Genomic DNA, 14,546 nt, shown 5'->3' with positions numbered 1-14,546 from the left:
TATGATGATACTCCCTAAATTTTTATATTTATTTCTCTCTATACCCTTAAGAGTTACTAACTCCTTTTTATAACAAGCATTAGAAATGCAATCGGGCTCGGATTTATTTGAGTTTGAGCTAATGGCATTGTAAATGCCAATGTTTTGTTGCTATGTGTTATGGAGTGTGTTCATGTGGTGTGTACTGCCAGTGATCTCCTTGTGAGTGTGAGAATATTGCACCGTTACTGCCTGTGATGTCCTTCTTGTGAGTGTGAGAAGCTTGCACCTCTGCTGCCTGTGGGGCTCGGGTTTGTTTTAAGTTAGAGATAATGGCATTGTAAATGGCAATGTGTTTTAGGCACTCTGCACTACCACTCTGCACTCTGCAATACCAATCTGCACTCTGCACTCTCAATCTGCACTCTGCACTCTCAATCTGCACTCTGCACTCTCAATCTGCACTCTGCACTACCACTATGCACTCTGCACTACCACTCTGCACTACCACTCTGCACTACCACTCTGCACTACCACTCTGCACTACCACTCTGCACTCTGCACTACCACTCTGCACTACCACTCTGCACTACCACTCTGCACTCTGCACTACCACTCTGCACTCTGCACTACCACTCTGCACTACCACTGCAAAACGTGAGCTGTCAGAGCGCGTGAAAGAAACAACACAGAGGTACAACTGCCACACAATGAACAACACGGAGAAATAAAACACCCGAATGCAAAGTAAAGCCACGCTCATCGGCACGCCGAACACAAACAAACACAGTATCCGTCTCTGTCTGTGCAGAGTGACAGGCTGCTGATGGTAGAAGGCGAGACATCAAAGAGGGGCGCGCTGTGCGACAGCGCACCAACAGTATGCATAATTATCAGACAGAGACACATCACGCACAGCGTGCTGCAAGAAACACAGAAATCAATGTCACGAGTACCACACGGCGACTTTAGGCACCCGAACAGACACTATCCACGTTAAACACACACTGGCTGAACAATGTCCGCTGTAAGGCATTAATTCTCCTTACAACACCACGACACAGAGACCTGAATACAACTTGAAATCAGCATAAAATAAACGAAAGACACTAACCAAATACAGCGGGATCTCTGTGGCATTACTTAGTATTCTATTTTATTCTCACTTAAAAACCATCACAAAAAACAGATTATATTAAGTATTTCTTTTGATATCGATTTTTGTCTGGAAATACCAAAAAGTGTTCAACCACTCACTTAAAAGCTTTATTCGGCTAGCGCATAGAATGAGCAAAGCGTCGGGAACCGAACATTGCAAATAAAGTGCTAATTAAAGTAGGCGAGAGACAGCCACCACCTCTCCTGCTGTGTGACGCGCCAGTGTTTATCTGGCTGCTCCTGTCAAGCGCCCCAATGATGCAGTGACGTCACACGCAGCCTTCCAGTTGCATTATTTACACATTTCCCTCCATGTCATCGAAGACACAGTAGGCGCGTCACAGTTATTTCGGCGCGTCACTTCGAGCACGCTTCAAAGGCTTATTTGTATAATTGGCCATTATTTATATGTATCATTTCTGTATTCAAAGTATATGATTTTCCTGTTTTCTCGTAACCGTCCCTCCAAACGCGAAATAATACATAAATGTAAAACTAATATATGTATATATCTATAAATATATGCTTTGTTTAAGTTTTTCTTTCTCTCCCATTTCACACAGAAATATTTTCCACATGCCCACACATGTCCCCACAGCAGTACCCGAAAATTAAACCTTGAATTTAAAAGAAATCCCTCGTGTGAATCTAAATAAAATTCCTGATATGAAGAGGAAAAATACAGCATTAAATTCGATTGCTGGAACCCGTAAAAACGTCTGGAGGGAGCCGTCGAACGACATATTCCCCGGGGCACGGTTTTATTGCCTTTAACATTTGGACGACATGAAAGATACCGGAAAAAAAATCGACAGCTTTCGAATGACTGAAGATTCTGCTCTCATCTCAATGGACGCACCCAGACAGATGTATCGGGGTTTCTGTTTCGTTTTAAAACGCCTACGGTAACACCTGGATTGTGTTGGTGGCTCACTAAAATTGTGTGGAAACGACAGTAAAATGTGTATCAACGAACAACACGGAGAAATAAAACACCCGAATGCAAAGTAAAGCCACGCTCATCGGCACGCCGAACACAAACAAAAACACAGTATCCGTCTCTGTCTGTGCAGAGTGACAGGCTGCTGATGGAGAAGGCGAGACATCAAAGAGGGGCGCGCTGTGCGACAGCGCACCAACTCTATGCATAATTATCAGACAGAGACACATCACGCACAGCGTGCTGCAAGAAACACAGAAATCAATGTCACGAGTACCACACGGCGACTTTAGGCACCCGAACAGACACTATCCACGTTAAACACACACTGGCTGAACAATGTCCGCTGTAAGGCATTAATTCTCCTTACAACACCACGACACAGAGACCTGAATACAACTTGAACTTTTTTGTATGCAATGCAATGGTGAACGTGCTCGCACCATCTGGCTTGCATTACACGGGCACTCTGACAGCTCCTAATTAAGATTAATCACTCTGCCGTGCTCGTTCTCGCACAGAATATGCCACATCGGGCACGCGTAAATTACTTACAGCCTATCACGTCAACGCTACTAAATACACAGCACAGCGAAGACGAATCACTAGGCAGATGCCAGAAAACACTAAGGAATGTGTCTGGCCAGAGCCCTAGAGATACCTTTTTTTTTCTTTACCATTAGGAGCTCGAAGCTCCGCCCACTTCGTGATGCGTAGGCCGAGCCCTAAAAACTAGAAGGGGTAAAAGGTAGTTTTATTTGGGGGTATAAACGAGCATTCCGTGCTATTAAGCTTATAAATTTTCCGTATAGCCAGGGGCGCCTCCAACTTCCCGATTTTAAATTAAATTATACTATTATACTATTGGGCGGCCTTTATGGGCCTCATTCATAGTTTACTGTTTAGTGAGGGTCAAGAGTTTAGCCACCAGCTACTTCTAGGGTATGATAGCAGTAGGTTTCTTTACCGGATACACGACCCAAACTACTTTAAGCGAGTCCGTTTTAACACACTTAGGGACTTGGCTAGTATCTGGTGAGAAATCTGTGCTGGGTATTCTCTTCCAGTATATCACGATGGGTTCAGTCTATGGGATAATCCATTATTACCTTTATGACTGTAATGGCTTTAAAACTTTTCAAAACTTAAAAAATATGTTTGGACTCCTACACCAGTACTACTATAAGTATTTACAAATTGGAGACTTCTTTTGGAGATCACAGGGGGTTAAATCCATAGCAGCATATGACATACTGACTTGCTAAGTGAAGATACCTCAGAAGCATACAATCCAAAAAGTATATAAATATCTATCTCCGGATAGAATTTATCCATGTATACACTTAGTCTCAAAATGGAGTAGGATGCTGGAAATTGAGATTCTCCCTACAGCGGTAACCTATGCATTCACAATCCTAAGGTGGCTGTATGCTCAATTAATTTAAAGCTTCAGCAGTTCTGGACTATCTAGATGCTGTACTATATCCCATGAAAAATAGCTAGTTGACAAGCGCAAGGTGGACAATATTTTAGTAAAAAGATGAATTGTCCAAAATGCGGACTGCACGCTGCTAATATTATACATATATTTGCTACATGCCCTTCGCTGTTGGTATTTTGGCAGGGAATTAAACATATTTTTAAAATTCTCCTTGATTTAGATATAGTATTTACTACAAGAGACATCGTGCTTGGATATAAGGCCAAGTTTAATCAGGCACAAAGAGATTTTATTGCTATTATTTTAGTTACTGGTTTGCTTGCTTTCTCTAGGGCTTGGATTTCTCCACACTCTAGCAGTATAGCTGAATGGTGGGCTATTCTGGTGGAGATCTTCGAGAGAGAAAAGGCTTTGGCAAAAACCAGAGGGTCTCCCCCAAGTCTCAGATGGAAGCTTGAGGTACCGACGGATAGCGCAGGGCCTCGTACAACCTAAGCAAGGTCCAGGTGAGGTGAGGTCCTTCTCCCTACCATGGAGGAATTTGTATTTCCTTATTGACATGGAGGGCTAATGTCTGCGGTTGTTACAGGTTGTACCGTATTCAACCTTTCTATTTTTTTATTTCTCTCACTTTGGTGGTGGTGGTGTTTCTTTTGTTTCACTACTACTTGTGCAACTATTGAAAGAATAGAGGCCCTGACGAATGCCATGGGATTGTATACCCGATAGGCAGAAACATGTTGGCCCGTTATCAGACAGATATTTGTTTGACTGTCTCTCTTGCACTGTTCTTGGTTTTTAACTAAGAGGTGTGGTTCGTCCGCAGAATAAAGTTATTAGTAGGAGGACACTCCATCCTATTTTAAAGTCACTATTTCTTTGTTGCACTGCTATTCACTTGACCATCAAGGATCAGCCATCATTGACGGTTCGCGTATGTTGGTGGACCAAATCCTTAACCAGCAATAGATGGTGCGGTGTTTGCTGTCCCAATGATCAGGTGACCAGACTGACATGCACTTGGGTTTGGCCAAATGATAGGACTGATCACTGAGTCTATGTGATGGAAACCCTTCACTAATTGTTCTGGATTTGTCAGCCATGTATGAATGATCTGCGCTGTGTTGGCTTTTCCTATACACATGGTGTTCACCGTATATTGAATTATGCTGTCTTCATGTGATTTATACACCCCGAGATCCTGGTGACTCGGACTGACAGTCCAGCTATATAATTAAGCTGATAGACCCTCTGTGTTTTCTGTGTTATACAAAAACCAGAGGGTAACGGTCATTTATGAAGTTTACGGCTGTTTGGCATTTAATGATTAAAGATTGATATTACGCTTAGAGTGGCTTTTTGCAAATTTCCATATGTATATAATCCTCAATGAAGGCGGTAGGTATATCTTTACGTTTTTCAATTTTTTAACATCAATGATCTGAACTCCTATCTGAATTTGTAAAGGTGTAATGGCTGTTATGTATTAATGAATTATGTTGATCTCCCTTGCATCAATAAAAAATGTATTAAAAAATAAAACTGTTCGGGGAAAACCAAGTTCCTCCAGCTATTGAAGCCCTATTTCACAACTAATGCCCTACTATGGACAGTCTTTTCCTGTGTCAAACACCTGCCAGTCACTGAACCCACATTGAGAAAAGAGGTGGATAAAAGTAGAAAAGTGACTACTTTTAACACTGTTTACTCTATGGAAAGAGTTTACTCTGTACCACTGCAGGCAGTGAACCTCTCATGAGAAATACACCACAGTGTATTTAAATACTGTACTGAGAACAGTGTACACTCTATGCAACACTTATCAAAACAGAGTCTATTCACTTAAAACAACCAAGGTCTGAAGGTGCTAAAGGCTACCTGCAGCATTCATACTGTGGTGAAAACTTTATAGGTAGCCCTTTTTCTGAAGCAAAGCAAGCACAAGTATATAGGTTGTAACTTGTGCACACAGACTTCTATGTTATGTAGAAATGTTCATGCCGAGACAATTCTGTCTAATAACTCAAGGCTGCTTACAATATTTAGTATGTAGTATGTAGAATCTTGCCCTGCTGGAAACTTTTTCTGCAGTTCCAGAAAACCAGTGTGGAACATAATCAACACAAGTCGTCACCTGCACACAGAGTTATTCTTCATACAAAGATGTATAACTTAATTACTACATCTACACACCTATGATGTATTAGTAGCATATGCATTTTATAAACACTTAGACCGATTAGCTGGACACAGACTGTAGAAAATGAGGTAGAAGAGTAATATGGTAGTTACCCGCCACTATGTCAACTATAAAACAAATTAACACACTCATTGGATAATGTTATCCATGATGTCATCATAAATGATGTCACAGAACGTCACAAGATATGTAATATGTGAGGTCATAAGCATAACCTTCCTCTCTGCACCAAAAGTGTGCTTGACCGAACCCCCCCTTTTCCAGTTCTCTCTCTTTCTGCTGGCCATTAACCATATACAACGACAACGAGCCACCATAGCCTCATTTTTTTTTTATAAAGCATGAGCAGGGGATGTGAAGCTGCAGGAAGCAGAGACTTGATTAATGTTGCTACATTCAGCAGCTTTTCCCCAGTTGCCGCTTGCCTCGCCCCTGTGGTTGCAGTGTGGTGGTGCCTTCACTTCTCTGCCATGGGTTGCTCTTTGCCTCAAGACCTCGTCCATCATTAGGAGAGTTCTTCCAGTTCCAGAAAGCAGTGGAGGGCTCTGCTAAATCTATGGGAACACTGGAGCTTTCAGCCTGTGCCAGGCATTTGCTGCTTCACTAGAGGCCATTCTCCATGTCCTCACATGCCCTGAATCCCGACACATGATTTTACTGCTAGAAACACAGAATTATACTTCCCGCTTTTGCTATCTTTTTACAGTTTTCTATTTTTCCTTATTTTCACGGAGACATCCCTTCTTAATTTTGTTTTTGTTTCATTACTATGCTCTTGGTTGTGATTTTCTTACTTTGCATTAATGTTGTTCTCTCATTTTGTTTCTTTCTCACATGTTTCTTCTTTCGTTTTCTTGCTTCCCTTTTTTCGAAATCTCAAAATGTTCCTTTCTTGGAACCCACTTCCTTTCTTTCATTTTCAGTTTCACTGGGTTAGTATATATTTCATTTCGTATTTATTAATCCCTGTTCTGATCTTTCTAATTTATGTTATTTTTTAATGTTTCTACTTCATCATATTAATTCTCATTTTCTACACTTTTGTTGTTTATCTCGTAGCATAGCCTTCTATTTTCTCCCTATGAGACCAATTTGGATTCACTTGTGTTTCCTCGTGTTTATTTTATTTCTAAGTTTTATTCTTTGTCATGTTCTTCCTATTGTTTCTGCAGTACTTTTTTCAATTCTGTGTACATTTTGTCCCGTTCTCTCGTGTCCCGGTTGTTTTGTCTGTTTTCCATGTGTTCTCTCTCATTTTTTGCCTCAGTCATTCTCTCTTGCAGTACTTTTCAAGCTCACTCGTGTTCACATTACTGTCTTGCTCTACTTTACCCCTGTTCTGTCAAATTCCTGTCCTATCTTACTCTTCTTTTTTATTCTTTTCTTTTATTCTTTTTGTAGTTTATTGTTCATAACTTTTTCATTCTCACTCTTGCACCCCTTTCTTCCTTTTCTCTGTCTCCTCTTCCGATTGACCTCATTCACCTTACTATCCTCTTTCTAGTATTTTGATTTCTTTTCTCTTTCATTCTTTCTTTCATTGTGCCTTTATTTATTTTTACTTTTTTAAAATGTTTTAATTGCATTAGACTCTTTGTTTACAATTCTGCAACACGGTTTTATAAATTATAATATTTTCCAGTATTATGTGGTTTATGATTTACTGGATAGTGACTAGGCTTCTCCATGTTGAAGGTCATTTGCTTGACATTCATTTGAATTTGGGGTGTCACCTAGCAGTTCTGTAGCATCATCTTGTCTTTTCTCGATGCAGTAACTTGTGTTTATCTATGAAGTAAAACTTTTAATGAACTCAAACTCTCTCACTTACAAAATGACCATGTCTGGTCGCCACCAAAAACCAGAGATTCTTCCAAGCTAGCCTAGACATCTAGAAATCGGTCAGATAAGGAGTCAGAAGGCAGACTCTCTATTTTTGCACATCCACTCCCTGGAACACACTGCCATGCCTCTTAAGACGCCCCACTGCCTCCAGTAGTTGAGGAAGAAACCTAGAGCGCTCGTTGGAGTTTGGCAGATGCTGGACATCCGCGGATAAGCGGCAGATGTTCGGTCTGCCCCCTTTAGAGAGTACAGAGCCTGTATCTGCTCTAAATAGTGTGGAAGGGACAGCTGACACTTTTTGGCAGGTATCTGCATCAGCCAAACACTGAATAAGGCCCTTAGAACTCGCCCCTCTCTACACCGCTTCCCCGCCGGCCTGCCTGGAAGGTTATGCTATAAAATAACTTACAGAAATAAAGATTATCAAGAAGTCGTTTTAATTTGCTTTTCATTGCATTTTACTTGTATTTGAATTTAATGTCTGTGTCTCATTTTCATTCTTCTTGCATTTTATTTTTGCACTGTTGTGTCATAGAGTAGGCTCACCTGCTGCCTTCACCAAAACTGGATATACCACCTTTTCAAATATTTGCCTAGTTTGCCTTGGAATTTAAATTAAAATTAGGTATTACTGTTATGTATGCTCAAAAAAAAGGTTGTACCCATGTGTGATTATGATGCTTTATAAGTTAGTTTGGTACCAGTGGACTGTGGGGGGGGGGCGCGCCTTCAGCACAACTGTAACTTACTGTCCTTCTCCTTTTGCAGCTACAAAACGCTGACAATTTGTTGATCAAGCCGTTAGAAAATTTCCGTAAAGAGCAGATTGGACTCACAAAGGTAAGATTTTGTGCAACTGTTGTCAAGTTTGTGTTTCTTTTCTGTTGATCAATGAACTTTTCTTCCTGCGTTTATCGTTGAAAAAGCAGATCCTCCTATGAAATGGTTCAAGCTCTTGACGTCAGCGAATGCGCAAAATAGAGAATCTTCAACGTGTCGGTCTGAGCCTGGTAACATTTGCATGTGCCTTTTCCTTTTGTTTTAAAAGGAAGGAACCAGAGAGCTGTGGTTTTATATCTGGTTGGAGTTGGAGTTACCCATCCTTTGTATGTTATCACATGCATAGGTGCTGGAAGTAGGAGTGCGGGGTGCTGCAGCACCTCCAAAATAACCTAGCTAGTGTTCAGAAGGTGAATGAGCAATAGAAATGCCTTTACATTGTTTTGTTTTTTTACCTTATCACATTCGTTGAAAGTCAGACGTCAAATATAAGGCTATATCATCTGACAAATTGCTGGTAGTCTTTTAACATGAGGATTGGTGTTTACTTTTCTTTCTTTTACTGCGAAATTCGAGGATTTTGTAAACTGAACACTTTGCCAATCTTTCTCGGGTACGGGGGGTGTTAAAAGAAAGGCTGTAGTATCCATGTTTTTTTTTAACACACAGCAATATTGAAATAAGTGTATTTGAACCATACAAGTATTTCAGAAAATATCAGCAGTTAGGAAAACACAAATGAAGCACATTTTTGTCATTTTGAAGTGTGATGGAAACCAATATTTCAATGGTTCAAAACAAATCAAGACAGTTTACTTGGGGATGTGCAAATGATAAATACATGTTGGAATCTATTTAAACGCATTATTTGTCCGCCGTATAGATTTATCAGAAAAACTGCCGGTCGGCACAATTTGTGTTGCCATTTCAATGGAAAGTGTACTGTCTGCAAATAACACTGTACTACCACACCCTGCTTTAATATTGTGTTTGCAAGAGTTTGCTCCAAAGTTCACCACTGGCTACACACTACCTCTTGGCAGACCCCACAGACCTTGATTTGTCAGTGTTTGCAACCAGCTCACCATGCCATGTAGCATTTTAACTAGCTGGTACTTCCGGCAGGTGAAGACTGGAGTTTGATGTGTTGAAAATAACCCAAAGTGCAACCAGTCATTTCTTCATCTGTTTCCTGCGTCTGCTTCTCTCTGCTAAGTGACAGCTGGGTGGGGCGATACGGATGGTTCATATGGCACCTTCAAGAGCTTCCAGACACAAGCTTATAGAACATTACAGCCTAAGCCAATGAATGTCTAACACCACTAGAACCCGAAGAAGGTATTATTACACCAGAATGCAAATTATTCTACCCTATCTATATATTTTTAATTGCTTATACAAAATCACAGGATTTTTTCGAGGCTTGCTATTAGTTTGATATTGTATTCAAAGATTTTTATTTTATTTATTACTTGCAACAGTATAACCTAAACCACATCTAGAGGTTGGTGATTCTTTAACACGTATGAGTACTGACAGCAGACTTTTTTGAGCAGGCTAGCTGCGACCTGTTCTAAAAATGTAGAGACTATGAAATACTTATTAAGCGCAAACATACGCCACAGAGGCATCGAGGAGGTGGGAGAGTAAGAAAAGAAAAGAAAAGAAGGAAAAAAATAAAAGTAGCGTTCAGACCATAGCAGGGAAGCAGTAGTGCGTAAATATGTGTGGATGTAAATTCCGTTTCTTAAGAAGGGAAGGCTTGTGATTTCAGTGGCAAGTTGATAATCGTGTGTGCCAGTGTTATCCCCTTTTCATGGCCCTTGGTAGCTAGAAAAGAGAGGGAGAGATTCTAGATTCTGTGAATTGTGGAAAATAAGACACAGATATGACTTATACATTTTGGGACCTCTGCTCCTTTCATTATTACAAAGTTGGTATCAATTTGTTTACGAGATTTGTGTAATTTATATACATTGTGAATCTAAATTGCGAACCCTGACTATTTTATTAATACATTTATATTGCTATGGTCATCATCTCAAATTTAAATGCATCCAAACTTAATGTTTTATTCCACTCTTCATTGGGCTATTTATGGTTACCTTGGTTATAGGCAATTTGAGAGTTTTTTTAATTGTGAGATCTAACCATAATGTTCTTTAGTTTAAGCTTTGTCTCAACATTTCGGGGGTTTCACAATGAAACACCTTCACTTGATTAAAAATTGTGTTTTTTTTAAAGAATGTATTGCTCTTCTCTCAGCGGCATCGCCGTCATCAATTATGTAATGTAACTTTTATATAAAGCTCTGTACCCTTTTTAGTATTACAGGACTTTGGACATCAAGAGTTGACCGTTTTCATCACAAAGTAGAACTTTTTTTCATCGCTCTCTGTGTGTGCTGGCTCTGCTCTTTTAGCACATAGCATGTATCTCTCATTTTGTAGATAGATTATGCCGACTTTTTATGAAATGTTCAGGAAGTACAGAAAGATAAATGTATTTAGCTTCCTGAATTTCACAGAGTCCACCAACATCCACTGATTATTTACAGTTCCTAACCACATTGCTAAACGTGTATTTTTATTTATCAAGAAGATTCATAAAAAGCTGTTTCGCATTACAATTACTTGAGATTGGGTAATTAGTTGAAAATACCAAACATTTCCTCGAATCCAAACAGAAAATGATATTTATACTATTCCTTAATTAGATTTATTTGATATAGTGCTAGCTGCTACCCCATCATATACTAAAAATGGAGCTGGAAAATGTGAGAAGTTGGCCTGGTATATGATGTTCACTATTCAAGTGAGCACCTTGCACCAGTCCAAACAACCCTTATGGTGATGGTTGTAAAGTCAACCTTATAGACCAGCTATCCTAGTGGTAGCATGGACAAAATCAGTCTTAGGCTAAACTCAAGAGGGCATGTGAAGCCAGCTGTTTTACCACATGCAAACCTTTTAATACCAAATGAAAGGACACCACACAGGTTATATATTCAAAATATATATGTATTTATTTCTAAATTAATCCCCTTAACTCTTTATGAGCACAGGAGCACAAGCGTATAACAAGTAACTTAATATAACATACAAAAGTTGCACAAATATGGATAGGCCCTGGTGGCCTGCTAAACCATATACTAAAATAGTGGTATAAGAACCACGTCATGAACAATGGTAAGGCCTAGGGCCTTGGGAATCGCTGGGGCTACACTGGACTAACGATAGTTAGGGAGCAGGTGCCCACAGGATGCGGGTGCAGTGTCTAAATGCACACGCTTGCACCTATAGAAGTCAATGGGTGCATAAAGTTAGAAAGTTACAGATTTGGAAGTCTTCCGACTGGACTAGAACTTAACCACTTAAAACTAGGACACTAGGAGAGTTACTCTTTACAGGAGCACCGCAGTACTCGCGTTACCTCACCCACAGGAAGCGGGTGCATAGGTGTTAAAGTGTGTCGGGTTTCGTCGTGGAGTTCTATGGAGCCTTGGAGAAAAGATGCTGCAGGCAACCAGGAGAGAAGAGTCTGGTTGGATCCAAGGGTGGATCGAAGATGTAGAGTACCTGGAAGCAGAGGGGACAAAGTCTGGGTCACTAGCCAGTGACCAGGAAGGAACCAGGAAGGACCCAGGCGATGTCGGGTTGCAATCAGGTGATGTCATGAAGCTTGTCTCCGCCGCCATGTGGACCAGGAGGTGTCGACGACGACCAGGAGCTGGGCACAGACTGTCCCACGAAGGTTCTCGCTGATGGCGGTGTCGGTTCTCGATTCGGAATCAACATGGTTTGGCAAATGCAACCCACGCAGGAATCGAAGATGGCTTCTGGATCAGACCAGCAAGGTCTAATGGGCTGCTCCTTTTCAGGGGAGCAAGGGCCAGTCTGGAGCAACCAGACCAGCATTGAAAATTCAAAGATTCGTCGTCACAGAGGCCACTAGCCAACGGGCAAGTGACCGGACCGACGCGTCGAGCAGGAAAATGCAAAAGGGCCCCACGCAGCACTCGTTGAGTGTGGAGAGGTGATCTTCAGTGCAAAGGATGCTCGGGCTGGGGCTTCTCAATCCCCAATTCACAACTTCGAGGGTGCCTCAGAAGTTGCACGGAAAGCGATTCACTGGCTTTCCAAGATGGCCGGTCCCAACTCTCTCGTCGCCTCCACGGGTCTCAGCTTTGCTGCGGCTGTGGATCGGGCTGTTGGATGTCTGGAAGCCCGGTTCTTGTCAGGCTTTGTCGTTCGAGCTCCGGCGGGAGCAACAACAAAGCAAACCGTTGAGGGCTTGATGGTGCCTGCTTGCACAGGGTGGTCACTCCTTGACAACAAGGGAGATTCTTCAGTCTTCGACGTCGAGTAGGATGTCGAAGGGTCCAGAGTTTCGTATCAGAGTTTCAGTCAGGATTATCTAATGTCTTGGGACACAGCTCCTACCTTTATTCCAAATCAAGGGGCTGGATTACCTGCTAGGTCCCTCCTATGGCTGGGACCCAGGAAGGGGTGGTTACACCCCTTTCCCTTTGTCCAGTTTCGCGCCAGACTTGGGGCTGGAGTGCCCCAGCACCGGTTTGAACTGGCCTATGCATGGGACACCTTGTGTGCCCCAGGCAGTGTCTCCTTTCATTCAGCCCTCCCTGCCCCAATCCACTATCTCCTGTCTGGGGTGGTGCTAGCACCTCCCAGTGACAGGAAACCTATTGTCCAAGCCTCCCTCGCTGGAAGGACTCCCAGCAGCAGGAGGTCAGGGGCTGATAAGGTGACTCAATATCCAATTAGTTATGTACCTAGGGTACATGGAGTCCATTTTACAGAGAGAGCAGATAGCCTGGGGCCCTGATTAGCAGGATCCCAGGCCAACTAAGTCGAAAACCAGCTAAACACAAGGCAAAAAATCTGGGGAACCATAGTCAGGTATCCACCTTCCAACAGAAAACACTTAAGAAAAGAAGATTCTCTGTATACGTAAAAAATGTGCAAAACGTCATTCAAATGATAACCGACCATGCAATAAAAGAAAAAGATCCTTAGAAGGCTTTGCATCGATAATGACCACAAAAAAAGACCTGTTGACATTGAAGGCCACCAGACTATTTACGACAGCACAGGTTTATAAAATCCATATCAATCCTGGATTTTGTCTGGTCTGAAGGCCTAAAGTGGATGCAGACACATGCTACGTTTCAAGCTGTGTTGAAAATTAGTACGTTCTGGTGAACATTATCTGCGCCATCTTGCCTCTTCCCCTGATGCCACACTTTTGTCGTGCGCGCCCGCCATTTTAAGATGCCCCGATCAGAACGAACCCTTTTGCATGCCGCTGGCCCCTGACATAGCCCTTTGCCTTCGCTAAGCCTGCACGCTGACCACCCCCTGCTTGCACCTGCCTTGAGTCATAAACCCCTCTTCGGCGCTGCTCTGCCCCAGGCCCTCATCCTGTTCCCAGCGCGACACCTCCCTGCTTTCCTTTCATGATCTCCGGCCCTTAGATGCAAACCCCTTTTTCCCGTGTGCCCGTTTTGTCCTCCCCGTTCCCAAGCCGACACCCAGCTCTGCCGATACCATCCTTGCCCCTCCCCGTACAATAGAAAGCTTCCCCCATCAAAGAATCCCCGGGTTGATCAAAGCCCCCACCCCATGAGATCCGATCAAACCCCCCACATTCCGTGAATCGGCGGATTATCCAGCTGCGCGATGCTCATCACCTGTTGTGACTAGGGTGGGGACTTCAACTGTAAATGTGTGTGGGAACGGGCCCAAAGGGGAGTTCCGAGAATGTCTTTTCCGTACATCAAAGCTTTAACATGTATGTGTAATCTACAATAAAGTCATAAATGTGTGTATAAGAGGCCAGGCCTCAGGAATACAGTTAGAGCACCTCAGAACGATACCTTCTGTCCGTTTCGTTGTGTTCTCCTCCGGAGAGAATAAAAAACCTTGTTTCCTGCTTTCCAGTCTCCAGCGCCTGCCTCTTCATTGATTTAAATAACTAGAGGGTCACAGAGGCAATACCGCCGGGCAAATATCGATTGTCCCCGACCCGATTGAACTTTTTACAATTGGCGTCCCAAGCGTGGGGCCCATCAGCGACTTGTGGATCCAGTGGGAGAGGTCCCGACGACAGAGTGAACGACTGCAACGATCGGGAGAGCTCTTGCCCAATAGACCCTCGTCTGGCAGCCGATCATCCGAACTTCA

At 42.4% G+C, this 14,546-nt stretch overlaps 1 protein-coding gene across 3 annotated transcripts in view; it reads left to right on the top strand.

The window, feature by feature from the left end:
* Positions 1-14,546, top strand: part of OPHN1 (oligophrenin 1) — a 683,898-nt gene that overhangs the window by 306,430 nt on the left and 362,922 nt on the right. For all 3 annotated transcript variants that reach the window (XM_078640140.1, XM_078640141.1, XM_078640142.1), the window contains exon 4: positions 8,332-8,403. In XM_078640140.1, the coding sequence (XP_078496266.1) occupies positions 8,332-8,403 (72 nt within the window). The remainder of the gene's footprint in view (positions 1-8,331; positions 8,404-14,546) is intronic.

This window comes from Lissotriton helveticus, chromosome 4_2 (assembly GCF_964261635.1).
Source record: "Lissotriton helveticus chromosome 4_2, aLisHel1.1, whole genome shotgun sequence".
In the NCBI taxonomy this organism is placed as follows: Eukaryota; Metazoa; Chordata; class Amphibia; order Caudata; family Salamandridae; genus Lissotriton; species Lissotriton helveticus.
Note: the sequence above shows the minus strand (reverse complement) of the source record. Positions and strands in the feature narration are given on the sequence as shown.